General features: G+C 36.8%; 4 protein-coding genes across 9 annotated transcripts; 1 reads left to right on the plus strand and 3 right to left on the minus strand.

The window, feature by feature from the left end:
* Nucleotides 1-242: 242 nt before the first annotated feature.
* LOC111467227 (probable E3 ubiquitin-protein ligase RHC1A) lies at nucleotides 243-3134 on the minus strand. 4 transcript variants are annotated; one of them, XM_023112067.1, is made up of 2 exons: nucleotides 2981-3134; nucleotides 243-1712 (listed from the first exon to the last, which is right to left on the minus strand). In XM_023112067.1, the coding sequence occupies exon 2, from the start codon at nucleotides 1648-1650 to the stop codon at nucleotides 706-708; it is 945 nt and encodes a 314-aa protein (XP_022967835.1). In that variant the 5' UTR covers nucleotides 1651-1712; nucleotides 2981-3134; the 3' UTR covers nucleotides 243-705. The 4 variants fall into 4 exon arrangements, with proteins under 4 accessions (XP_022967835.1, XP_022967859.1, XP_022967851.1 ...); XM_023112091.1 differs by having other exon boundaries at nucleotides 243-1690; nucleotides 2981-3128; XM_023112083.1 differs by having other exon boundaries at nucleotides 243-1696; nucleotides 2981-3128.
* A 358-nt stretch (nucleotides 3135-3492) lies between these two features.
* On the plus strand, nucleotides 3493-5482 carry LOC111467700 (calmodulin-7-like). The gene is made up of 2 exons (XM_023112699.1): nucleotides 3493-3716; nucleotides 4772-5482. Exons 1-2 carry the CDS (start codon nucleotides 3641-3643, stop codon nucleotides 5143-5145), a joined length of 450 nt encoding a protein of 149 aa, XP_022968467.1. The 5' UTR covers nucleotides 3493-3640; the 3' UTR covers nucleotides 5146-5482.
* Nucleotides 5483-6499: 1017 nt separating this feature from the next.
* Nucleotides 6500-10047, minus strand: LOC111467354 (SNF1-related protein kinase regulatory subunit beta-1). 3 transcript variants are annotated; one of them, XM_023112217.1, is made up of 5 exons: nucleotides 9656-9722; nucleotides 9176-9323; nucleotides 8843-9029; nucleotides 8568-8730; nucleotides 6500-7008 (listed from the first exon to the last, which is right to left on the minus strand). In XM_023112217.1, exons 2-5 carry the CDS (start codon nucleotides 9237-9239, stop codon nucleotides 6691-6693), a joined length of 732 nt encoding a protein of 243 aa, XP_022967985.1. In that variant the 5' UTR covers nucleotides 9240-9323; nucleotides 9656-9722; the 3' UTR covers nucleotides 6500-6690. The 3 variants fall into 3 exon arrangements, with proteins under 3 accessions (XP_022967985.1, XP_022967992.1, XP_022967978.1); XM_023112224.1 differs by lacking the exon at nucleotides 9656-9722 and adding an exon at nucleotides 9433-9631; XM_023112210.1 differs by lacking the exon at nucleotides 9176-9323 and having other exon boundaries at nucleotides 8843-9021; nucleotides 9656-10047.
* Nucleotides 10048-13877: 3830 nt separating this feature from the next.
* On the minus strand, nucleotides 13878-18798 carry LOC111467018 (BTB/POZ and MATH domain-containing protein 6-like). The gene is made up of 5 exons (XM_023111781.1): nucleotides 18145-18798; nucleotides 15998-16343; nucleotides 15580-15859; nucleotides 14155-14400; nucleotides 13878-14118 (listed from the first exon to the last, which is right to left on the minus strand). The coding sequence occupies exons 1-4, from the start codon at nucleotides 18558-18560 to the stop codon at nucleotides 14213-14215; spliced, it is 1230 nt and encodes a 409-aa protein (XP_022967549.1). The 5' UTR covers nucleotides 18561-18798; the 3' UTR covers nucleotides 13878-14118; nucleotides 14155-14212.
* Between the last annotated feature and the right edge of the window lie 44 nt (nucleotides 18799-18842).

Raw genomic sequence — 18842 nt, forward strand, 5'->3', positions numbered from 1 at the left:
GTTCGAACTTTGGTTCGGTTCAGTTTTTAAAGGATAAAAATGAATCAAACTTGGTTGAATTGAAAACCGAGGTTTAGTATTGTTGGAAACCAAGCGGTCCAGCTCTGCTCGTTCGGAAAAAACCGAACCAACAATAATGCAGTTATTTAGCCATTTATAATAGTGAAAAGAATGAACTAAAGAATATCTGTGGCAAAAGGTGAATTAGACCCAAAAGAATCATGAAACTCAAAAGCCAAAAAGGAGTCCGAAACAAGCCATTGTCATTTCAGCCCATATGTGAGAATCTTTGATGCAACAAGAATGTGCTTATTACACAGATGCCGAAATGCTCACAGGATAAAGAACGAATAAAATCTCTTGCTCGGCCATCACGAGTATGTGTCTAAACTAGCTGAATTTTGCTTAGGTCAGAGTTTGGACTTCTGACATCTTGATCGAGCATAGAGATCGACTTGAATTTCTGACCTTTTCAGACAGTATATAGAGTGCTATAATCAGGTAGGCCATCCATCACCAATGGAACATATTTACAATTCATTTCATCTCTAAACCCCCTTTCCACAGTGCAAGTCAAAGCAGCAGGTGGTATGACCTTTTCTTGGAACAGCTATAGATATCACAACTCATTCTTATTTCTTATAGCCCTATTTGTTGTGACACATAAGTTTCACCTACATGCTCAAGTTGAGAAGAGATATATACTTAGTAATTGAAAGGAGGCCATTCGGGGTAACTTATCTCGTTATCTTGCTCACGATTGGTAGATGCGCGGCCATTTCTACCGATCCTGCTGCTGAAACGAGTGCCTGCACTTTGAGGAGTAAAAAAGTCTGGAAATGCAAACCTCCTCCTCAGGATAATCTCTCTCTCATTTGAGACTTCACCGTTACTGCTACTGTTCCCTCCCCAACCGTGCCTGCTATCCTGCTGAGGCAGCTCGAGTCGACAAACCGGGCAGGTATTGTGCTGGACCAGCCAAGGAAGAATGCAATCTGCGTGATAGATATGATTACACGGCATCTCTTTGGCTTCAGATCCCAGCTCAAATTTTTCTTTACAGACTGGACAATGAGTGTCTGTGCCAAGGTGCATTTGGTTGATCTTGATTGTAGGCATTGCTTCTATAGAAGAGTGAGAAGCAGGAGTTGGAACTGGATCCCTTTGTTCGTTGAAAGAAAGTGCAGCTAATGCTTCCAGCGCCACATGCTGACTCGATCTACCTTCTGGAGCGACACTAGCGAAGGATGGACCAGGAGCATGTTCGTGGAATGACCAAAACGAATTGAAAATATCCAAATTCTGCCCTGGGATAGAATTGGATCTCCTCCTTACGTCGAAGTTCGGATTTCTTCCAGCCATTCTTTCTCTGGTAAGAGCATCAACAGCTTCATCAAGAAGTCTAAACCTTGGATACGGATTTCTTCGCCCCATCAATGCAAACATGGCTTCAAAAATTGGAGGCACCTGGCTTGAAAGATCATCTTCTATGGCTGAATGGAAGTCATCTTGAACCGCGTCATCATGTACATCATTAAGCTCTTCAATGAAACCACCATTACAGTAAGGGCAAGCTATGTCCTCGCCATTAAGCAAGAAGGAACGGTTGCACTGATAGCACCAATGAGTGTCTTCCCCACCAGATGACATCCTCCTTTCAAATGCAAAACCTAAAAGAAAAGCCCAGGTTCTGTACCTAAAAGTAGAGGATGCTGCAATGAAATGCTCATTGCTTAAGAAAATCAATTGTGAAGACAAAATCAAACATTCATCCACAAGAAACTAATGCATGTGAAGAACTAATTTATAACAACGATAAATCCTAGGAATAGCTTATTGAAATCAAGAATAATTTGCCATGGGATACAATTTGGAAAAAGAAAAAAAAAGAAATCTAACAACTTGGTTAAATTCAGAAAATGTCCTTAAAATGGAGACATACCTGGTGATGATTTCATTGAAGATTAAAAAAAAAATAGTAGAGTAAATGTCACGAAGGTAGTTCATAAGTCTTACAAAAAAAACCGAGAATATAAGAAAGGATTAGAGTTGTATAAGCTTAGCCCAGCCATGCAAGCGGCCTCCAATTAGTTTGGAAAGGGATCTAGGTATATACTCATTGATTGGATTCTCAACCATTCAAGATAAAGGCAGAGTGAAATTACACTTTAATCCCTATATCTTCACCTATATATCGATTTGGTCCGTGTACTTTAAGAATGTTTTTTTGATTAAAGATTACCAAAAATCCCCCACGTTCAGATGAGGATAACATTAATCCAATGTAACATACTGTTTTGATGCTGTGAGCATCTACTGGGTCCATATTAGTTGAAAAATATGAATTTGGGCAAAGTTAAAAAGTATCATTTTGGTTGAAAATTTGATCTTACAACATTAGGCATGGGATTCTTCGCTGTTGATAACGATTCAATGAGCTTTGACAGATAAAAGGAAAATAGAGAGATGGAAACATGACCTAAAAATGTAGTTTAGCTATAAGAAATGACAAATCCCAAACACAATCATGTGGCTTAATAGGCTAAAAATTTCATCATTTCAGCTTGATAGCAGGCAATTAATAGGAGTACGTTCACTGTCTCCATTTCTTCTGACAAACTTAGAGATGCAGCATCCACATGATACCACATTTCTCGTCTCTCACAACCAAAGGAGACAATCTCCTGTAGCTGAGAGGAAATTCCCTCATTACAGACGCCATCTCCTCAAAACATAATCATCGCTCACACTAGACTTTCAATCCGTCATCCGATTCAAACAATTGCACAAGGAAACAATCGAAAATCATCAAAATTAAACAGAATCGCGCCAGAGATCAAATCAGTCACTGAGTTCAGATTATTTCATGCATCAAACAACGATCCGATACCGATACAGAATCAATCAAATACGAAAGATGCAGAAACATAACCATCCCTAATTTGAAATTGAACAGGAATTAAAGTAAAGAAAAACGTACCGGCGTTGAATTAGACGCAGTGCAAGCTACGGAAGAGGGAGAAACATGAACAGTGGTGGCGATTTGGATCAGGGGGAGAGAGAGAACGAGAGGACCTCGAGCAACAAAAATTGCTCAGCGGGGTCCAGGCCTGTTCCGATTGACTGATTCACCGAACTTGTAAATGTTTTTTTCCCTTAAAAAAATAATTTAATAAATTAAGTTTATTAACTGATAATTATTTTTATAAATTAAACTCTAAAAATAAAATTAACTATTTCATTTATTTTGAGAATTTTTTAAAAATTTAAAAATATTTGTAAGAGAAAATATAAAATTTAGGGATATTTTTATTAATTTAAGAATAATTATAAATTAATTTAATCATTTTTACATTTTAAATTAACTCTCTGAATTATTATGAAATTTTTAATCACCATAAATGTAGCACGTGCGAGGAGGTAATTGGCGCGCTATGTTCCTCGGCGGAGAGCGAATCTGACACGTGCGGTCTTCCCGACTTTCACAGCACTTCGTTTATGCGATATTTTTATTATTCCATTTCTTTTCGCCATTTTGTGGAGAAAAAAATTATATCAGATCGACTTTTTCGCTTCTTTCTGGAAAACCCTCCGTGGATTGGATTCTCGTTGATTTTCTCTTCCTCTTACATCGACGACCATGGCCGAACAGCTCACTGATGATCAGATCTCCGAGTTTAAGGAGGCGTTCAGCCTCTTCGACAAGGATGGCGATGGTTGATTTCTTTTTTATTTCTTCGTTTTTTTTTTTTTTTGGGATTAATCTTGGTTTGATGCGGTTTTGAGTTTTGTTTTTCTTTAGATCTGACTGTTTGTTTTGTTGTGTTGGCGGTGTTTTGTGCTTGATCTAGAGTTTAGGTTGTTTTGCTACTGGTTTGGGTGATTTTTTAGTGAGGATTAAGTGTTGTGTATTTGGATCTGGTATGATCTCGTTGTTGCGTGTTCGAGTGTGCTCTCTCTTTTTGGTTGTTGATTATATTTGTTTTTTGGAGCTTTTTTAGGATGGCGATCTTTTAATAATGTGTTGGAGAGTTGTTTTCATGAAATGATTCTCCACGGTTGTGGCCGATGATGTTTGCGTTCTCTTTGTTTGGTGTGCATGGACGAGTTTTCTCGTGGTAATTAAGATGTGTGATGTGATATGCTAATTGGATTTTTGGAATGAGAAAAAGTGTTGTTGCTCATTTTCGTTTGTTTCATAGAGATTCAACAGCTTGAACTGGAGTTTGTTTGAAAGATTAGTGTTGCATTCTAATTACTTGTCAACTCCGATGAGTTGATTTATTGATGGATGTGATTTTGCAACTGTTGTTGCTGGCGAAACTATTGCAAGAGGTTTGAGTGCACATTTATACCTGCCCTTGGTATGCTAGAAATGCCTATGGTGTTTAATTTAGGTTTGAATTTCAGTTATTTGCTGAATAATATAAATGGAAATGATACTTTTGATCTCCTTTGCTTTCTACAATCTTCGGAATTTCTGGCGATGAGGTATGATGTTTTCCTGTATGGTTGACGTCTAAATTGTACAAGTTCGTAGAATGATAGATGGGTTTTCCCTTTGTCTGAACTTTGACTAGATTTATGTTTCATTCTTGTCAATCTCTTGAAACCATTTCTTATCTATGGATACATAGACTAGCTATAATTATCAACCCCTGTCCCTCTATGTTTTATAAATATATTTTTCCCCTTATCTTTCTTGGCTTCTTTTTTGGACATTTCGATCTGATCCTATGATATAAGATAATTTTACATTGGGATGATGCAGGCTGTATCACCACCAAGGAGCTTGGGACTGTGATGAGATCACTTGGCCAAAATCCTACTGAAGCTGAGCTGCAGGACATGATCAATGAGGTGGATGCTGATGGAAATGGAACCATCGACTTCCCCGAGTTCCTGAATCTGATGGCCCGGAAGATGAAAGACACTGACTCAGAGGAGGAACTGAAGGAAGCCTTCCGTGTGTTTGACAAGGACCAGAATGGTTTCATTTCTGCAGCTGAACTCCGCCACGTGATGACAAATCTCGGTGAGAAATTGACTGATGAAGAAGTCGATGAGATGATTCGCGAGGCTGATGTGGATGGCGATGGCCAGATTAACTACGAGGAATTCGTTAAAATCATGATGGCTAAGTGAGAGATTGACAACATGAAAAGGGAACCTTATAGAGGCTAAGAACCGAGAGAGAGGTTAGCGCAAAACTATATATATCCTACTGGAGCAATTCAATCTAGGATGCTTCTTTTTCGTGATACTAGCTATAGTTGGTTCTCTCTTGTTTGCAGAATTTATGGTACTGTATTCCGGTATTGTTTGCTGTGTCTTTTTTTTCTCTTCTTTTCTTTCCTTTTTCAGTAGATTAGATAGTGGGGTCTTCTATCATTAATATTTGCTGTTTTCTTTTGCTCCCCAAGATGTATTTCGACCTGTTGTTAATGCTTGAATATTTATTGGGTGGGATTTTCTTTGATCACATGGCTTACCAAGATGTAACGTCCTCGAGCATAGGGCTATATCGCTTCCATCTTCGAGGCATAAACTTGCAGGTGGCTAATATGTGTCTTAAGTAGGCAACCATCATAACTTGAAACTACTCGTTTTACTACGTAGTGTTGATCTCGATATCAATATAGATTCAACTCTGTTATGGTACTTGGAAATATGAAAAAATAAATCACGATTCAATTCCTAATCCTCTTCATCTATGACGCTGGATTATGAAAATGGTCATCAAGAATATGAGACAAAAAAATTTATGGTGTTGCAAATATGACTTTTCCGCTGTCGCCAAAACAATAATCAAATGTCATGTCAAAAGAAGAAAATTATAATAAAAACAAATGTTAAGTAAACGATCGTGGAGAATTATAATAAAAAAAAAATAGCATATAAGAAGAAATTATAATAAACCCATAAGAATAAATGTGAGTTTTATGTTTTTTTTCTACCAAAGAAATTCCATAAAAAAAGAATGAAAAAGTAATCCTCAAGCCTAAAGAATTAGATTGAGAGTAAGAGTAAGAGTACACATTTGATTTTCATTACAATCATGTGGTAAATACCTACCATTTATTGATTACACATGCACACATCACACACTCGCACGAACCCACGCACCTACACGCTATTGTGTGCCATTGCACACAAGCACGTGCACAAATGCACACATAGGTTGAGAATTCTGTAATAGTGGATGTACTAAATTTTTTTTTTTTAAATGCCCCTAGAAAGTTATATATCTGACAAATTTTAAGATCTATCTCGAACAATTTTTAACGATATAGTTGCAGCCCCATGAGTTAGCGATGAAGTGGAAAAGGACCTGCTAGTTTCTTGTCTTTTTAGAGTAGAGTTGCCTGGATCGGAATCATACTTCCTACCGCTAACACGTGTCCTGGGCGTTGCAGCACAACCAAAGCCTCATTGTGGCGGGCCTTGTACATCTTTCCAGGGCCCTTTCAGATCTATCCAAATCTAGTAGTATTGCTACAGTCAGAGAAAAGGTAATGAAACCTTTTTGGCCAAGCAGTTCTATAAAACAAAGATTTCTTCACAGATTGAAGAAATATGATTAGAATTAAGAGTGTTTGTTGCAAACAAACTTTGGGCAAGCAGTTCTATAAAATAAGATTCCGTAGCTCGTGATCCTTTACAAAGTTCAGCGTGAAAAATCAATCATAACTACCTGTTCAACGGTTTGTAGAGGACGACGGTGACATACTTTGAGTGGAACCTATGAGTAAGTCCCAAGGCAACCACAGACTGAGAAGCCCATCCTTTCTCTATGAAGAGGTGGTTAAGCACAACATGTTGAGGCTTTGAGGATGAAGCTTCATCAGCATTCTCCATACCTAGAACCGTGAGGTGCAGCTGCGATGGCACGGCTGCTGGCTCCTTGGCGAAGTCTTCCTCGCTAGGGAACACCTGGCTGTAAGTTGTCTCCGGTGATGGTGGAGCCTCAAACTCGGCCAAGCTCTGTAGAATATCAGGCGCGCTATCCTACGGAACAAAAACAACTCCAAGATGAAGAATGAATATGAATTATTTGACCAGTTAGACCTTTGCATCTCTTTCTAAAGTAATTTTGTCCATGAGTATTCAACATTTAACAAGATGCAATACGGTAAAATATAATGTGAAACATAATTGATTTTGCTTTTGATCCAGAAAAGTTAATTGAGTTATGCTGATTATCAATAGAATATGAACTCGGATAATAAACGCATTCGAGAAACATAAGAACAGCCTAGAACCTCCTATCCTATCCCATTCTAGTTCTATGATCTGCGTGCATGACCAGCCATTACTAATATGAAGCGTGTGTATGTGTTATATTTTTCTTTTGTAGCTCAGCTGCTAGCACTTTATGGACAAACTACTCTAGTCCATGTATTTTTGTTCCTCTTCCCGTATCTATCGATTAATCTACGATAAAACAATCGATTAGCAACTCCTGACAAGCAAGAAGACATGAAATATATTACATTTGTGCTATTTACAAACAGAATGAATGTGTTTCATTGCACAAAAGAATGGACAAGAGAGCCTGTCTAAGCCAACATCGATGCATCTTCCTGTTTCGATGTATAATTTTCTAATTGACATGTCTAGATTTATCGTTTTTCTCCCTTCCAAATATCATAAAATCAAGTAACCAAACAAAACCAGATGGAAGCTAGGGCAGTTCTCCGTAGAGTAAAATATGCATGACATGATAAAGAAAATACTTTCCGAGTCGTATCCAGAGCTTCTACAGTTGCTAGATCGAGGATCAAAACAAAATTCTCAAGTACTTGTGTTTATATATATATATAAATATATATACACACGGTCGTGTTCAAGAAAAGTGTTAAAAAAAGAACTGTTCCAGGAGATTTTGGCATCATTCAGACCAGCCAACAGATTTGTAAGCACACGTCGTTGCTTCTTTCCTATGCTCTATCCTTTTCTTCCTTCTCTTTTCTTTTGGAACTTGTATGGTCATAATCTGAGACAGTAAGACTGTTTTGGCTATCTGAGTTTCTACACAACTTTAGGGTCTTAGGGAGTGGAGAAGAATCCTCATTCTTTTCTTTGGTCATTTTCCAGGTTTGAAACTAAAAATATCAAAAGATATCTATATCCAACGTATGAGTGAAGACCAATGATGTGCTGGTTCAATGTGTAAATAATCATCCATTAGTTAACCATTTATTACACATTACTAAGGTCGCATTTATAAACCTCATCAAGCCTTGGAGCTTACGTTAGAAGAGCAAAAGGCCCGGGGCTAGGGTATGCTGAGGGGGGACTGCGTAGGTGAGCAAATGTGTGTAAGCCCACAAAATGGAAAGAGTTCCTTTCTTCCTCAAATTGGATTAATGTCGTCCAACTGGAAGTTTGCCTTGCTTTTCAGGTATTGCCTACAATATATCGAGCAAGTACTTTTGCACACTTGGTAATTTCCATTTCACAAACTATAAACGCATCATTCGTCAATATAAATAATGAATCGAGTTCATAGTTCATGCCTACTGGATGGTAATGATAATGCAGATGGAGGCAAGAATCACACTTACAGAAACATTGAGAAGATTAAAGACATTGCCCATCTCATCAGCTATGTGAGGAAGATCTGGAATATATCTCTTTTGACCATCGACGATGAACTTGTAATGATATACTCCAGATGGAAGAACGATAAGTATCGAAAAATCTTTACCAGTCCTCTGCAGGATCTTCCTGCAGAAGCAGTGTAACATAATATTTCATTACTTTTTCAAAATGCAACGGAACTAATGTCATGAAGCAGGCTCGGAAGAACCGCGACAGCCCAGAAGCAATGAGAAATAACCTGGATGCCCAGTTGTCCCAAGACCCCTCAATAGCCACGCTGCCGCCACCGTAGCTCCACGTAATAATCGTCGGGATCCCTTGCTCTGGAGGATTATCTACAGTTTCATGGAACTCGTTCTGCCAAGCTTCATTGTAATGGGTTGGACCATTACCTCCTTGCAAGGGAGCTACAGGAACCTGCAAGTCTTGTAGTATATAACCCACCATCATTACAAAAGCCATAACCAAAGCTAATCATCATACAAATTCACATTTGGATCATCTCAAAAAACAAGTTCAACTTATAATCTAGCCAAGATATTTGCCCAGCAAGATCAAATCTGGAACTCAATCACTAAACTCAATGAATATATTATCAAAGCTTTGATCAAAACCGAAGTAATATTCAGCTCCATGACAGACTTGATTCCAGCAACCAACCAACTCTAATGAATTAATCAGTAGTTTGAAGGGGATCAGGGTTAAGAGAGTAATCCCAGCTGTTCATATACAAACTGTAATGGATCAGACATTTCGGCCATTAATCTCCAAAGAACACAGCATTAAGCAGATGATCCAAAGTAAAAACACAAGAATCAAACACTCAACATTATGGAAACATCTGGGAGTTAATCTTAGTCAAAGTAGTCAACGAAGTGGATCTTGGAGTGGAACTTCACCATTTAAGACTATCGCAATACAGCGATCTTTATAAAGAAATTTCCCGGGAAACACAACTTCCACCGAACAATCAAAAACAAAAAGAAGAGATCGACACATAAACACAGTACACAATAGAGAGAGATTATATGAAGAAGAACGAAATAGTGACCTGTGGAGCGAACAAGATAGGGGATCGGAGGTTCCCAGGGCTACCAGGAGGAGTATTTACCATCGAATCTGAAGAAACGACGTTGCTCGTTTCACTAACCAACGAACTGCCAATCACCGGACCTTGTCCACCGGCGTCGGCTACCGCTCCTCCACCACCGCCGGGAGAACTCTCCTCTCGACCATTGGCATTTCCCATCAACCTAAAAAACGAAACGAGTCGCGGAATTCCAACCGACAGAGGATCGTGTCGTAATCAACATTCAAACGCTTTGAAATTACTGGATCAATAAGAGGGCCAATTGGATGGAAATTTGGATTCCCAATCCAACCCCTAATTTGGATTATGTGAGTGTTCGTTCGTTGATTTCGGGAAGCAGAAGCAGAAGAAGAAGAAGACAAGGGGAGTTTTAGAATAGATATGCCCCACGAGAACTCATCTGCAGGCGAGATGAGAGAGACGACTTTCTCTCTCTAGATTTGATATGGGGATAGGAAAATAGCCTCCGGGTTTGGTTTATTTACGAAAATTGCCACTCTGATCTGATGGGGACGCCACCCGTTAGACTTATCTTCTTATTTTGTTTCTCTCACCGCTGGCTTAGGGTTAGTCGCCGACCACCAATTCCGCCGCCGCCAGAGTCAACTGGTTTCGTTGACTTTTTCAAATTTCATTTATTTAGAAAAATAATAATAATAAATAAATATAGTCCTTACACTTTTTAAAATTACAATTTTGTTAAAAAATAGTCTCCCCAATTTTTTATTTTATTTTCTTACCAAAAAAAAAACTTTTTTTATACTAATCTTTTAAATATTCGATAAATTCATACCATTTTAATTAAATTACAACGCGCGTAAATATGAATATATTAACATATAAAGATATTTTATTTTGAGATTATAAATTTAAAAATCATAATTAAATCGCTCCAGTATCAATTTTTACCGTATTTAAATTTAAATGTACTGTTACAACACTTACCAGCATTTAATGAAATTCCTAATTTAGGTTAAACTATGGTATAATTTGTATTATATTTTATCTAATAAATAATAATATGATATTTTAATTAAATTATATGAGGGAGGAAAAATTTTAATCTATAATTATTTAATTGGTTGGTTCCATTTGACATTAAATTTATTATTATTATTTAATAAATGATAACAAAAAAAAGATATTTTCGTGGACTTCTAGGATTGTAAAATTAGAATAAATAAAATAAAAAAGGGAAAAGTAAAGTAGATAAGGATTTGAGATGCTACCTTATCCACTTATGAAACGTGTAACATTTATTTAATTATTTAATTATTCAATATAATCATACGATCATTACATTATTGATTTGACTAGCGAACTAATGTAGTAATATATATATATATATATATATATATATATATATTTTTTTTTTTTTTTTTTTTTTTGACACTTTTTCTTCTAAAAATAAAAAAGTCTTATTTATTTAACCATTAAAAAAATGTCATAATTTAGTAATTTTCTTTTAGAAAATAAATTTATGGAGAAGAGATATAGTGTTTACTCTCGCTGGGGGCCTGTAGCCTAGCGAGCTACTCTATGGTGCATGCGTCTGTCGCTGTGTAGGCAAGCATCACGAGATGAGCGGTCTCTTACTTTGAAAAGGGTCTTTCAAAAATAATATTGGACGACACACGTGTGCCGATTTGGCACCCAATCAATGTGTTGGAGGTTGAATTATGCACTAACTATCTGGAACGTATGTCATAAATTTTAGCATGAACATGGGAGAATTTGATGCTCGAGTGAATTCGAAAGGATGGATGCTTGGAGTATCTTGATGAGATGATCAACACATGGGTCAATTCCCAATAGATGTGTCCAAGCATGTCAAGATAGCAGATGTTCCCCAAGACACGGACAACATTACGATGCATGGATTGTGTTGTTGGAAATTGAGATGACAGTGAGATGCGACGTTATTGTGTTGCAACGATTGAACATGCATGGACGAACAACATGTGGCCGATATTTAGTTCAAAAGATGACTCGTCACGTCGAATTATAGTGAACTGAATGAGATCATCATATGCTAATCATCAGCAATCATCATATGTTAATCTAAGAAGTGTCTGCCTTTTCTTCGGGCGGCTTCTTTTAAAGCTTATTTTGATGAGTTTTAACCTCAATCGTGGCGTTTGTGAAAGCACTTTTCCACATGTTGAACAACATCTATAATCACAATTTCGTAACTTAATGAACAAGAAATAAGTCGAGAGTATCGAACCCGTTTGAATTTTTAAGATTCTGAAAATAGTCTTTTTTTTTTTCTCGTTTTAGAATTTTGAGTAAAGCTGACACTAATGATTAAATCTAAGCTTCAATTGTTATGCTATCAAACATGTTTTCGAACTAAATTTTTATTGTCAACAACCATCTCAAATTCAAACACGATAGAGAATGCTATGGCAGACAGCGGAAAAACGACAAAAGAATGAAAGAAAATTCGAAGGTACCTGAAATCGCCATCGTTTTGGATTTTACAGACGTTGAGACAGTGAGAACACCAATCCATCGAAACGTTGAAGAACAGAGAAATCAAATCAAATCATCTAAAATTATTCGAAGAATTCGTCATTTACAAATGTATTTAGCGATTGCTATTTCGAGATTCTAAAATATATAAAGGATTAGTAAGTTTGAGGATGGAAGATTCCTCCACTCCCTTGGAGAGCAAGTTTCATATATTTGAAGTCCTTGGAGAGCAAGTTTCATTTCTTACTCATTTTTTTGCATTTTATTCCTTTAATAATTTTAAATCGCATTTTCTTTTTTTCTTTTTTTTTTTAAAAAAAATTAATTAACTTTAATTTTTTTATAAATTTGTAAAGCAAACGTCAATTATTTTTAATCATAAGAAAATTTTATATAGTTAGTGATTAATAAAATATTTTAAAATTTTAAAATCTTTTATAATATTATCGAGTTATATTTTAAAATAACAATTACTTTTTTTTAGAACTAAAATAAATAATAAGTTTTAGTGTATAAAGTTGTTCATGAAAAATATGGTTTTATTTTAATGAATATTTCAAATTGTTTTTAAAATATTTTAATTTAATTCATAATTTTAAGCCAACAAGGAAGCATCTTTCACTGTTTATTTGACTTTTATTTTCTAACTTGGACTTCGTCTCATCTCACACAAAGTTAAGATTCTTTAATAATTTTCACCAATTAATAAATATTCCTATTTTTCATTTATTTCAATAAAAATATTATTTAAAAATAGAAATGTTATATTATTACCTAAAGATGGTTTGAGAAAACTATATGATGTATAGTTTTAAAGTACTATTTTTGTTTTTTTGGATGAAAAATCCCGACATTTAACGCAATTTTTATTAGGTTTCAAGCTCCTCGAAACATTAAACCATTTCATTTTTTTCATTTTTCCATCCGTCAACTAAAGATTCAAAACTCCAATTTCTTAGATATAAAAAATATTAATTGTTTAATTGTGATGTCCCATGTTGGTTGGAAGAAAACAAAACACAAGGGCGTGGAAACTTCCACTTATAGACGCATTTTAAAGCCTTTAGAGAAAGCCCAAAAGAGAAATCCTTGTGTGGAAACCGCGTTTTAAAGCTTGAGAGAAAGCCCAAAAGAGAAAGCCTTGTGTGGAAACTTCCCCTAATAGACGCATTTTAAAGCCTTGAGGGAAAAAGAGAAAAGCCTTGTGTGGAAACTTCCCTAGTTATAGACGCGTTTTAAAACCTTGAGGGAAATCCCAAAAGAGAAAGTCTTGTGTGGAAACTTCCCCCTTATAGAAGCCCAAAAGAGAAAGAAAGAGAAAGCCTTGTGTGGAAACTTCCCCTAATAGATGCATTTTAAAGCCTAACCCAAAAGAGAAAGTCCAAAGAGAACAATATCTACTAGGTGAATCTGGGCCGGTTCCCCAAAGAGGGCAGACATGAGGCAGTATGCTAGGACGCTAGGCCCCAAGAGGGGTGGATTATGATGCTCCACATTGGTTGAAGAGGAGAACAAGACACCATTTACAAGGGTGTGAAAACGTTCCCCTAGCAGACGACTTTTATAGCCTTGGGGGAATCCCGAAAGAAAAAGCCCAAAGAAAACAATACGTACGAGCGGGGATCTGGGCAGATACAGTTTAATATTAAAAATACCAATTGCATCCACTTTTGAAAATTGTAAAGCTAAAATAGAAAACTAAGAAAATGATCATCAAAACAAAGACCTTAGAACTTGCCTTCTTTTGCTTTAAGCCATCAGGCTTTGAAGGAAAGCTTCTTCCTCAGCAAAATGACTCTCCATCTAAATTGGCAAGAAAATGCAAATTCATGGTGCAAACATGGCCACAACTAAATCAACCTAGAAAATGAACTAATTTGGCTGCGGCTATCAAATTCGTTCCCCAACAAGCGTATCGAAACGAAGCTGTTCTATCCAGTTTTTTTTTTTTTTTTTTTTTTTTTTTTTTTTTTTTTTTTTTTTTTACATGTTACTTGAAGAACACATTTGCATTTACACAAGAAACAATGATGTTTTGAGTTATCAGGTTCTTTGCTTAACCCGTCTTCCATTGGAATCGCCACCATCAGAGAGTTGCGCCCAAACGCTCCGCGATTTCGATCCGTTGACACTGACGTCCCCACATTGTTGTGCAAGGGTCTTCAGGATCTCCGATTGAAGTGAAGGGTTGTTTTCCTTCAATTGCTCAAAACCTTTTGATTGCATCACAGCTGCACAAAATGGAAATATCAGAATCTATGATGAAGAGGCATTTCAAGGCGAGAATGAAGGGCAAATGAGTGTTCTTAAAGATGTGTTTGGGACATTTGAAGGGGTAAAGAGGATTTTTCAGCTAAATGGTAATTTTAAAATTCTAATCAACTAGAAGTGCTTTTAGAAGAAGCACAAAACTAGTACTTTTTTGAAAAGTGCTTAACAGATGATAACAAAGGTGCACTCTCATGTGGTTCTTATCAGCAAGATCACTGGTAGGAAGTTAACAGAAAGGGAAGATGTTTTAGTAAAGAATTTGCTAAAGCAACAAAAGGCGGAAAAAAGGCGGAAAAAATGCGGTAAAAATGCCCAAACATGATACTTTCAATGTGAGATCCCACATCGGTTGGGGAGGAGAACAAAGTATTCTATATAAGGGTGAATAAACTTCTCTTTAGCATACGCGTTTTAGAAACCTTGAAGGGAAGCTCGAAAGGAAAAGCTCAAAAAGGACAATATCTGCTAGCGGTGGGTTTGAGTGGTTACAAATGGTATCAAAGTCAGACACTGGGCGGTGTGCCAGTGAGGACGTTGGACTCCGAAGAGGGGTGGATTGTGAGATCCCACATCAATTGAGAAAGAAATGAGTGCCAGCGACGCTGGGTCCCAAAGGGGGTGGGTGGATTGTGAGATCCCACATCAGTTAGGGAGGAGAACGAAGCATTCTTTATAAGGGTGTGAAAATTTTCTCTAGCATACACATTTTAAAAACCTTGAGGAGAAGTTTGAAAGGAAAAACCCAAAGAGGACAATATCTGCTAGCAAAGAACATTCAAAATCGCTAAGGAGAATCAACCAGAAAGCAATGCTATGGGAGATATGATTGGAGTGAAACTATAAATTTTGCTAATAAGGAAAAACTGGGAGGATGGGTCAACCCAAGCAGCTATGATATGATATTGATAACCTTGTCTAATGATATGATATTGATAACCTTGTCTAAAGGTCAGAAGTTCAAATCCTCACTCCCACCCCTCGTTTGATCTCACAAAAAAACGAGGATATAGTCGAAAAGGTTAGGTCAAGTGCTTTATACTATATCAATGAAAGTAATATTTATTTATCAAGAAAAACATAATATTTCTGTGTTTAACATTTTATCAGGATCATGATGACTAAATCAAAAAACAAAGTACCTCCAAGGTTCATGGCAGCAAATCTCAGGCAAACTGCTTTCAATTCAGTGGCATGGTGCTCCTCTGCAAAACTCAGTACTTTTGCAACAGAGTGTACAGAAAGATCTTTACAAAGATGAGATTCACACATCAATCTCAATCTCTCCAAACCGTATTTGTCCGCTGCTGCTAACAATTTTGCCATAAAGTTGTCACCCACACAAGATTCAGAAGATGAACTCGAGGTCGATACGACCACGTCCTCGGCGATGGAATCAGTATACATAAAGTGCAGCAAAGCCTGATGAAAATTAAAGCAACTTCAGAATGAAAACATTATACATAATCCAGTGATTAATTGCAACGAGCAACGCAGAAACCAGTACTCATGAAGTGTAAAACAAAAGAGACGACAAAATTAATCGTGTTTATATTATACCTTAAAAACGTTAGGTTCTAGATTTTTCACAATTATCTCCTGCTTATTTTTTTCCAACATATTCAGAAATTCAGACCGAAATATAGGTGATCTAGCAGCCAATATCAACTTGTGAGCTTGAAAGTTTTCCCCATCAACATCAAAAGTGACATCTGAACCTTCTAAGTTTTCAAGTAGTGCACCAAAATAAGCTCCAATATTAGACTCGGGAACAGAAATCATCTGTGAATGTGGACGCTCTATTGATGAAACGACAACTCCAACAGTGCAATTTATTTGTAGGCAATCATCCTTGAGGTAGTCAGAATTTTCAAGGGTAGATCGTCTAAGAAAACGCTTGTATCCCCTACATTCACAGATCAAAGAAAAGTCAAATCTTCAAGAGATATCTGAGGACCAGTGATAGAAGAGAGAATAATGAAAGTTCAGGAATGGTTCAAGCCTTAAAAACACAATGATTTTTTCCAATGACAAGAACAAAATTTTCATCAAATTATGAAAAGTCCAAAAATAGAGGATAGATAAACCATCACGGAGCTCAAATTCAATAAGCTCATACAATTACTCGAACCGGCATACTATACATGTATACGAGTGACCAAAAGTGAATTCCCAATGCATATCGTTATAGGCTTTTCAAGGCACCCCCTCATCTTTTTAACCATCATCTCATCCACTAATTTATCGACAACAAGAATTAGAATCAAGCAAGCTGTCATCCCCAAATATAACACACAAATCATTTCCCAACTTAAATTTTTTTGTATTTAGCTATCCCAAACCGCGAGCAAGAAGCAGCTATTATTGATCTATAACAAAGAAACCAAACATTTGAAGCAAGACCACACATACCAAAGGAAGTCACCGTCTGACCCTCACAATATCTCATCTTCATTAATAAACGAAGCCACTTTGATAATTAAGCAAAGTTCCACTTTCTCATATTTCGTGCAGCATAGCCTCCTAACTGAGGTGGGGAATTCCTCTCTTTAAGCAAGATCCTATAGAAATTTGTCTATTATTCCTCCCAATCAAGAAGCCTACCACAATCTATTGTTTTATTATATGTAAACATGGGTGTTTGGAACAAATTATGGGTACCTTTATTAATTCATATGACACTTATTTGTCCCCCAACAGTATTTGGTGTTAAAAAAAACTTGAGGTCTGAATCACATATTAGATACCTTAATAGGTTGCAATCTTGGTCTACAACTTGCCCCTTCGACATTTGGGCCAATCCATAGGTATAACACTCCCCTTACTTTGAATGAGCTATTTTTATTAAAGAGACAACCAAGAATATACCACTAAAGGTGAGTGGGTGACATTGAGAGGAAGCAACTACCCTTACTAATGATGACCAGCCACAAAGAAACCCGAACAACTCTTGCATAAACATTTGAAAAATAGAAAGATGGCTTTCAAATAGCTGCATTTTGAAGTAAGCCAATGATAGTCTGAACAAATTGCACTCAAGACTCAAAAAAAACTTAGGCAATGTATGAAAAATATATATCGTTACCTTTGTTCCCCCGTAACAACGTTGTTAATAACACAAATCAAGGGGTCAAGTTGACTTAAGAGCTCGCTACGACATCTCATTACAAATGTGAGTTTTTGCTAAGAATTTAGATGCATGGCCATGGAAAAACTAAATAAAAAAACAACAATGAACAAAGATACTAACATGATTAATATAGTATAGACACGGTTACTTGTTGTAAATTGAAACTCGGGACTAGAATAATCATATTGCAGTAATACTCATATTCTGTTCTAACACAATCAAGTTCCAACTAACATGGTTAGGATAAATTTAATCTTTTTTACCAATACAGTAAGGCTACAAGGTTCGATCGAACCCGAGACCTCCCACTTTGATACCATGTTAAATCATTGATCGACCTAACTTTATCACTACTTTAAGATCACCACATATATGAACACAGAAAACAAAAGGGGAAAAACCTTCCACGATTATGAATGTACATATACACCAATCAAGAGCTTGAATCCTGACGCACGATCAAAGGACTACCACAGGACATAGGTTCACTAATCCAAACGTTGTATTTCTACAAAGAGCAACCTATTCAAGAATTGATCACCTAATCAAGAATTTCACAGTAAAAAATAAAACATACCACATACTACCGCGATACTTCAGAGTATACGGACCACTCTCGAGTGACCGCTCAAAATGGCTATGAACCTTATGCTTCCCATTTCCGCTCTGATCGACAAGTGTGAGTTCAAACAACGCTCTCACATCGGTGCCATCGCTCGCCAGTGCGATGAATATGGAGACATAGGTCGAATTATCCTCAATATTCTTCCCATCCGGATAAAAGTAAACCGCCCATTGATACCCTCCGACGGTGAAATTATCGCTGGCAATGTGCTTTCCCGGTCCCATTCCCTTCGCCAAAGAGTACCCCTGGATGACGAACTTATGCGAGCCATTGAGAGTGTGAGTCACCGACCTCGAACTCGTCGGCGAGTCGGAGGGGCTCCTCTCAGGTGCGCTGGCGGTGGGGGTATTGGAATTAGTATCGGCCATCTGAATTCATTACAAGGCTGTGATTGTTGTTAAATTCATGGAAGTGAGGGCAGGATTTCGGAGTTGGGATTGAGAAATTGCGAAAATAGATAGAATCTGATGAGGAAATTTTTCAAGAATTTGACACAAAGAGAGGGGGAATTTTGAAGAAAACGGCTCAGGGTTGAGCTATTGTTGGTGGGTTTTGGAAAGTGTATGAAATTTCGCTCAGCTTTTTTCTTTTTCTTTTTTCATTTTTTTTAATATTTAAAACGGCACTTATAATATAATAGTGTTTATAAA

This window comes from Cucurbita maxima, unplaced genomic scaffold (genome assembly GCF_002738345.1).
Source record: "Cucurbita maxima cultivar Rimu unplaced genomic scaffold, Cmax_1.0 Cma_Scf00002, whole genome shotgun sequence".
Classification (NCBI taxonomy): Eukaryota; Viridiplantae; Streptophyta; class Magnoliopsida; order Cucurbitales; family Cucurbitaceae; genus Cucurbita; species Cucurbita maxima.

Excerpts from the sequence above, each read along its gene's own strand:
- LOC111467227 (XM_023112067.1), bottom strand. The coding sequence starts at position 1,650 with ATGTCATCTGGTGGGGAAGACACTCATTGGTGCTATCAGTGCAACCGT.
- LOC111467700 (XM_023112699.1), top strand. The coding sequence starts at position 3,641 with ATGGCCGAACAGCTCACTGATGATCAGATCTCCGAGTTTAAGGAGGCG. Across the intron at positions 3,717-4,771 it reads CTTCGACAAGGATGGCGATG|GCTGTATCACCACCAAGGAG; the intron begins GTTGATTTCTTT and ends GGGATGATGCAG.
- LOC111467354 (XM_023112210.1), bottom strand. The coding sequence starts at position 9,853 with ATGGGAAATGCCAATGGTCGAGAGGAGAGTTCTCCCGGCGGTGGTGGA. Across the intron at positions 9,022-9,655 it reads CTATCTTGTTCGCTCCACAG|GTTCCTGTAGCTCCCTTGCA; the intron begins GTCACTATTTCG and ends CAAGACTTGCAG. Across the intron at positions 8,731-8,842 it reads TGGGACAACTGGGCATCCAG|GAAGATCCTGCAGAGGACTG; the intron begins GTTATTTCTCAT and ends CTGCTTCTGCAG.
- LOC111467018 (XM_023111781.1), bottom strand. The coding sequence starts at position 18,560 with ATGGCCGATACTAATTCCAATACCCCCACCGCCAGCGCACCTGAGAGG. Across the intron at positions 16,344-18,144 it reads AAGTATCGCGGTAGTATGTG|GGGATACAAGCGTTTTCTTA; the intron begins GTATGTTTTATT and ends CTGTGAATGTAG. Across the intron at positions 14,401-15,579 it reads TGCTGCCATGAACCTTGGAG|CTGTGATGCAATCAAAAGGT; the intron begins GTACTTTGTTTT and ends CATTTTGTGCAG.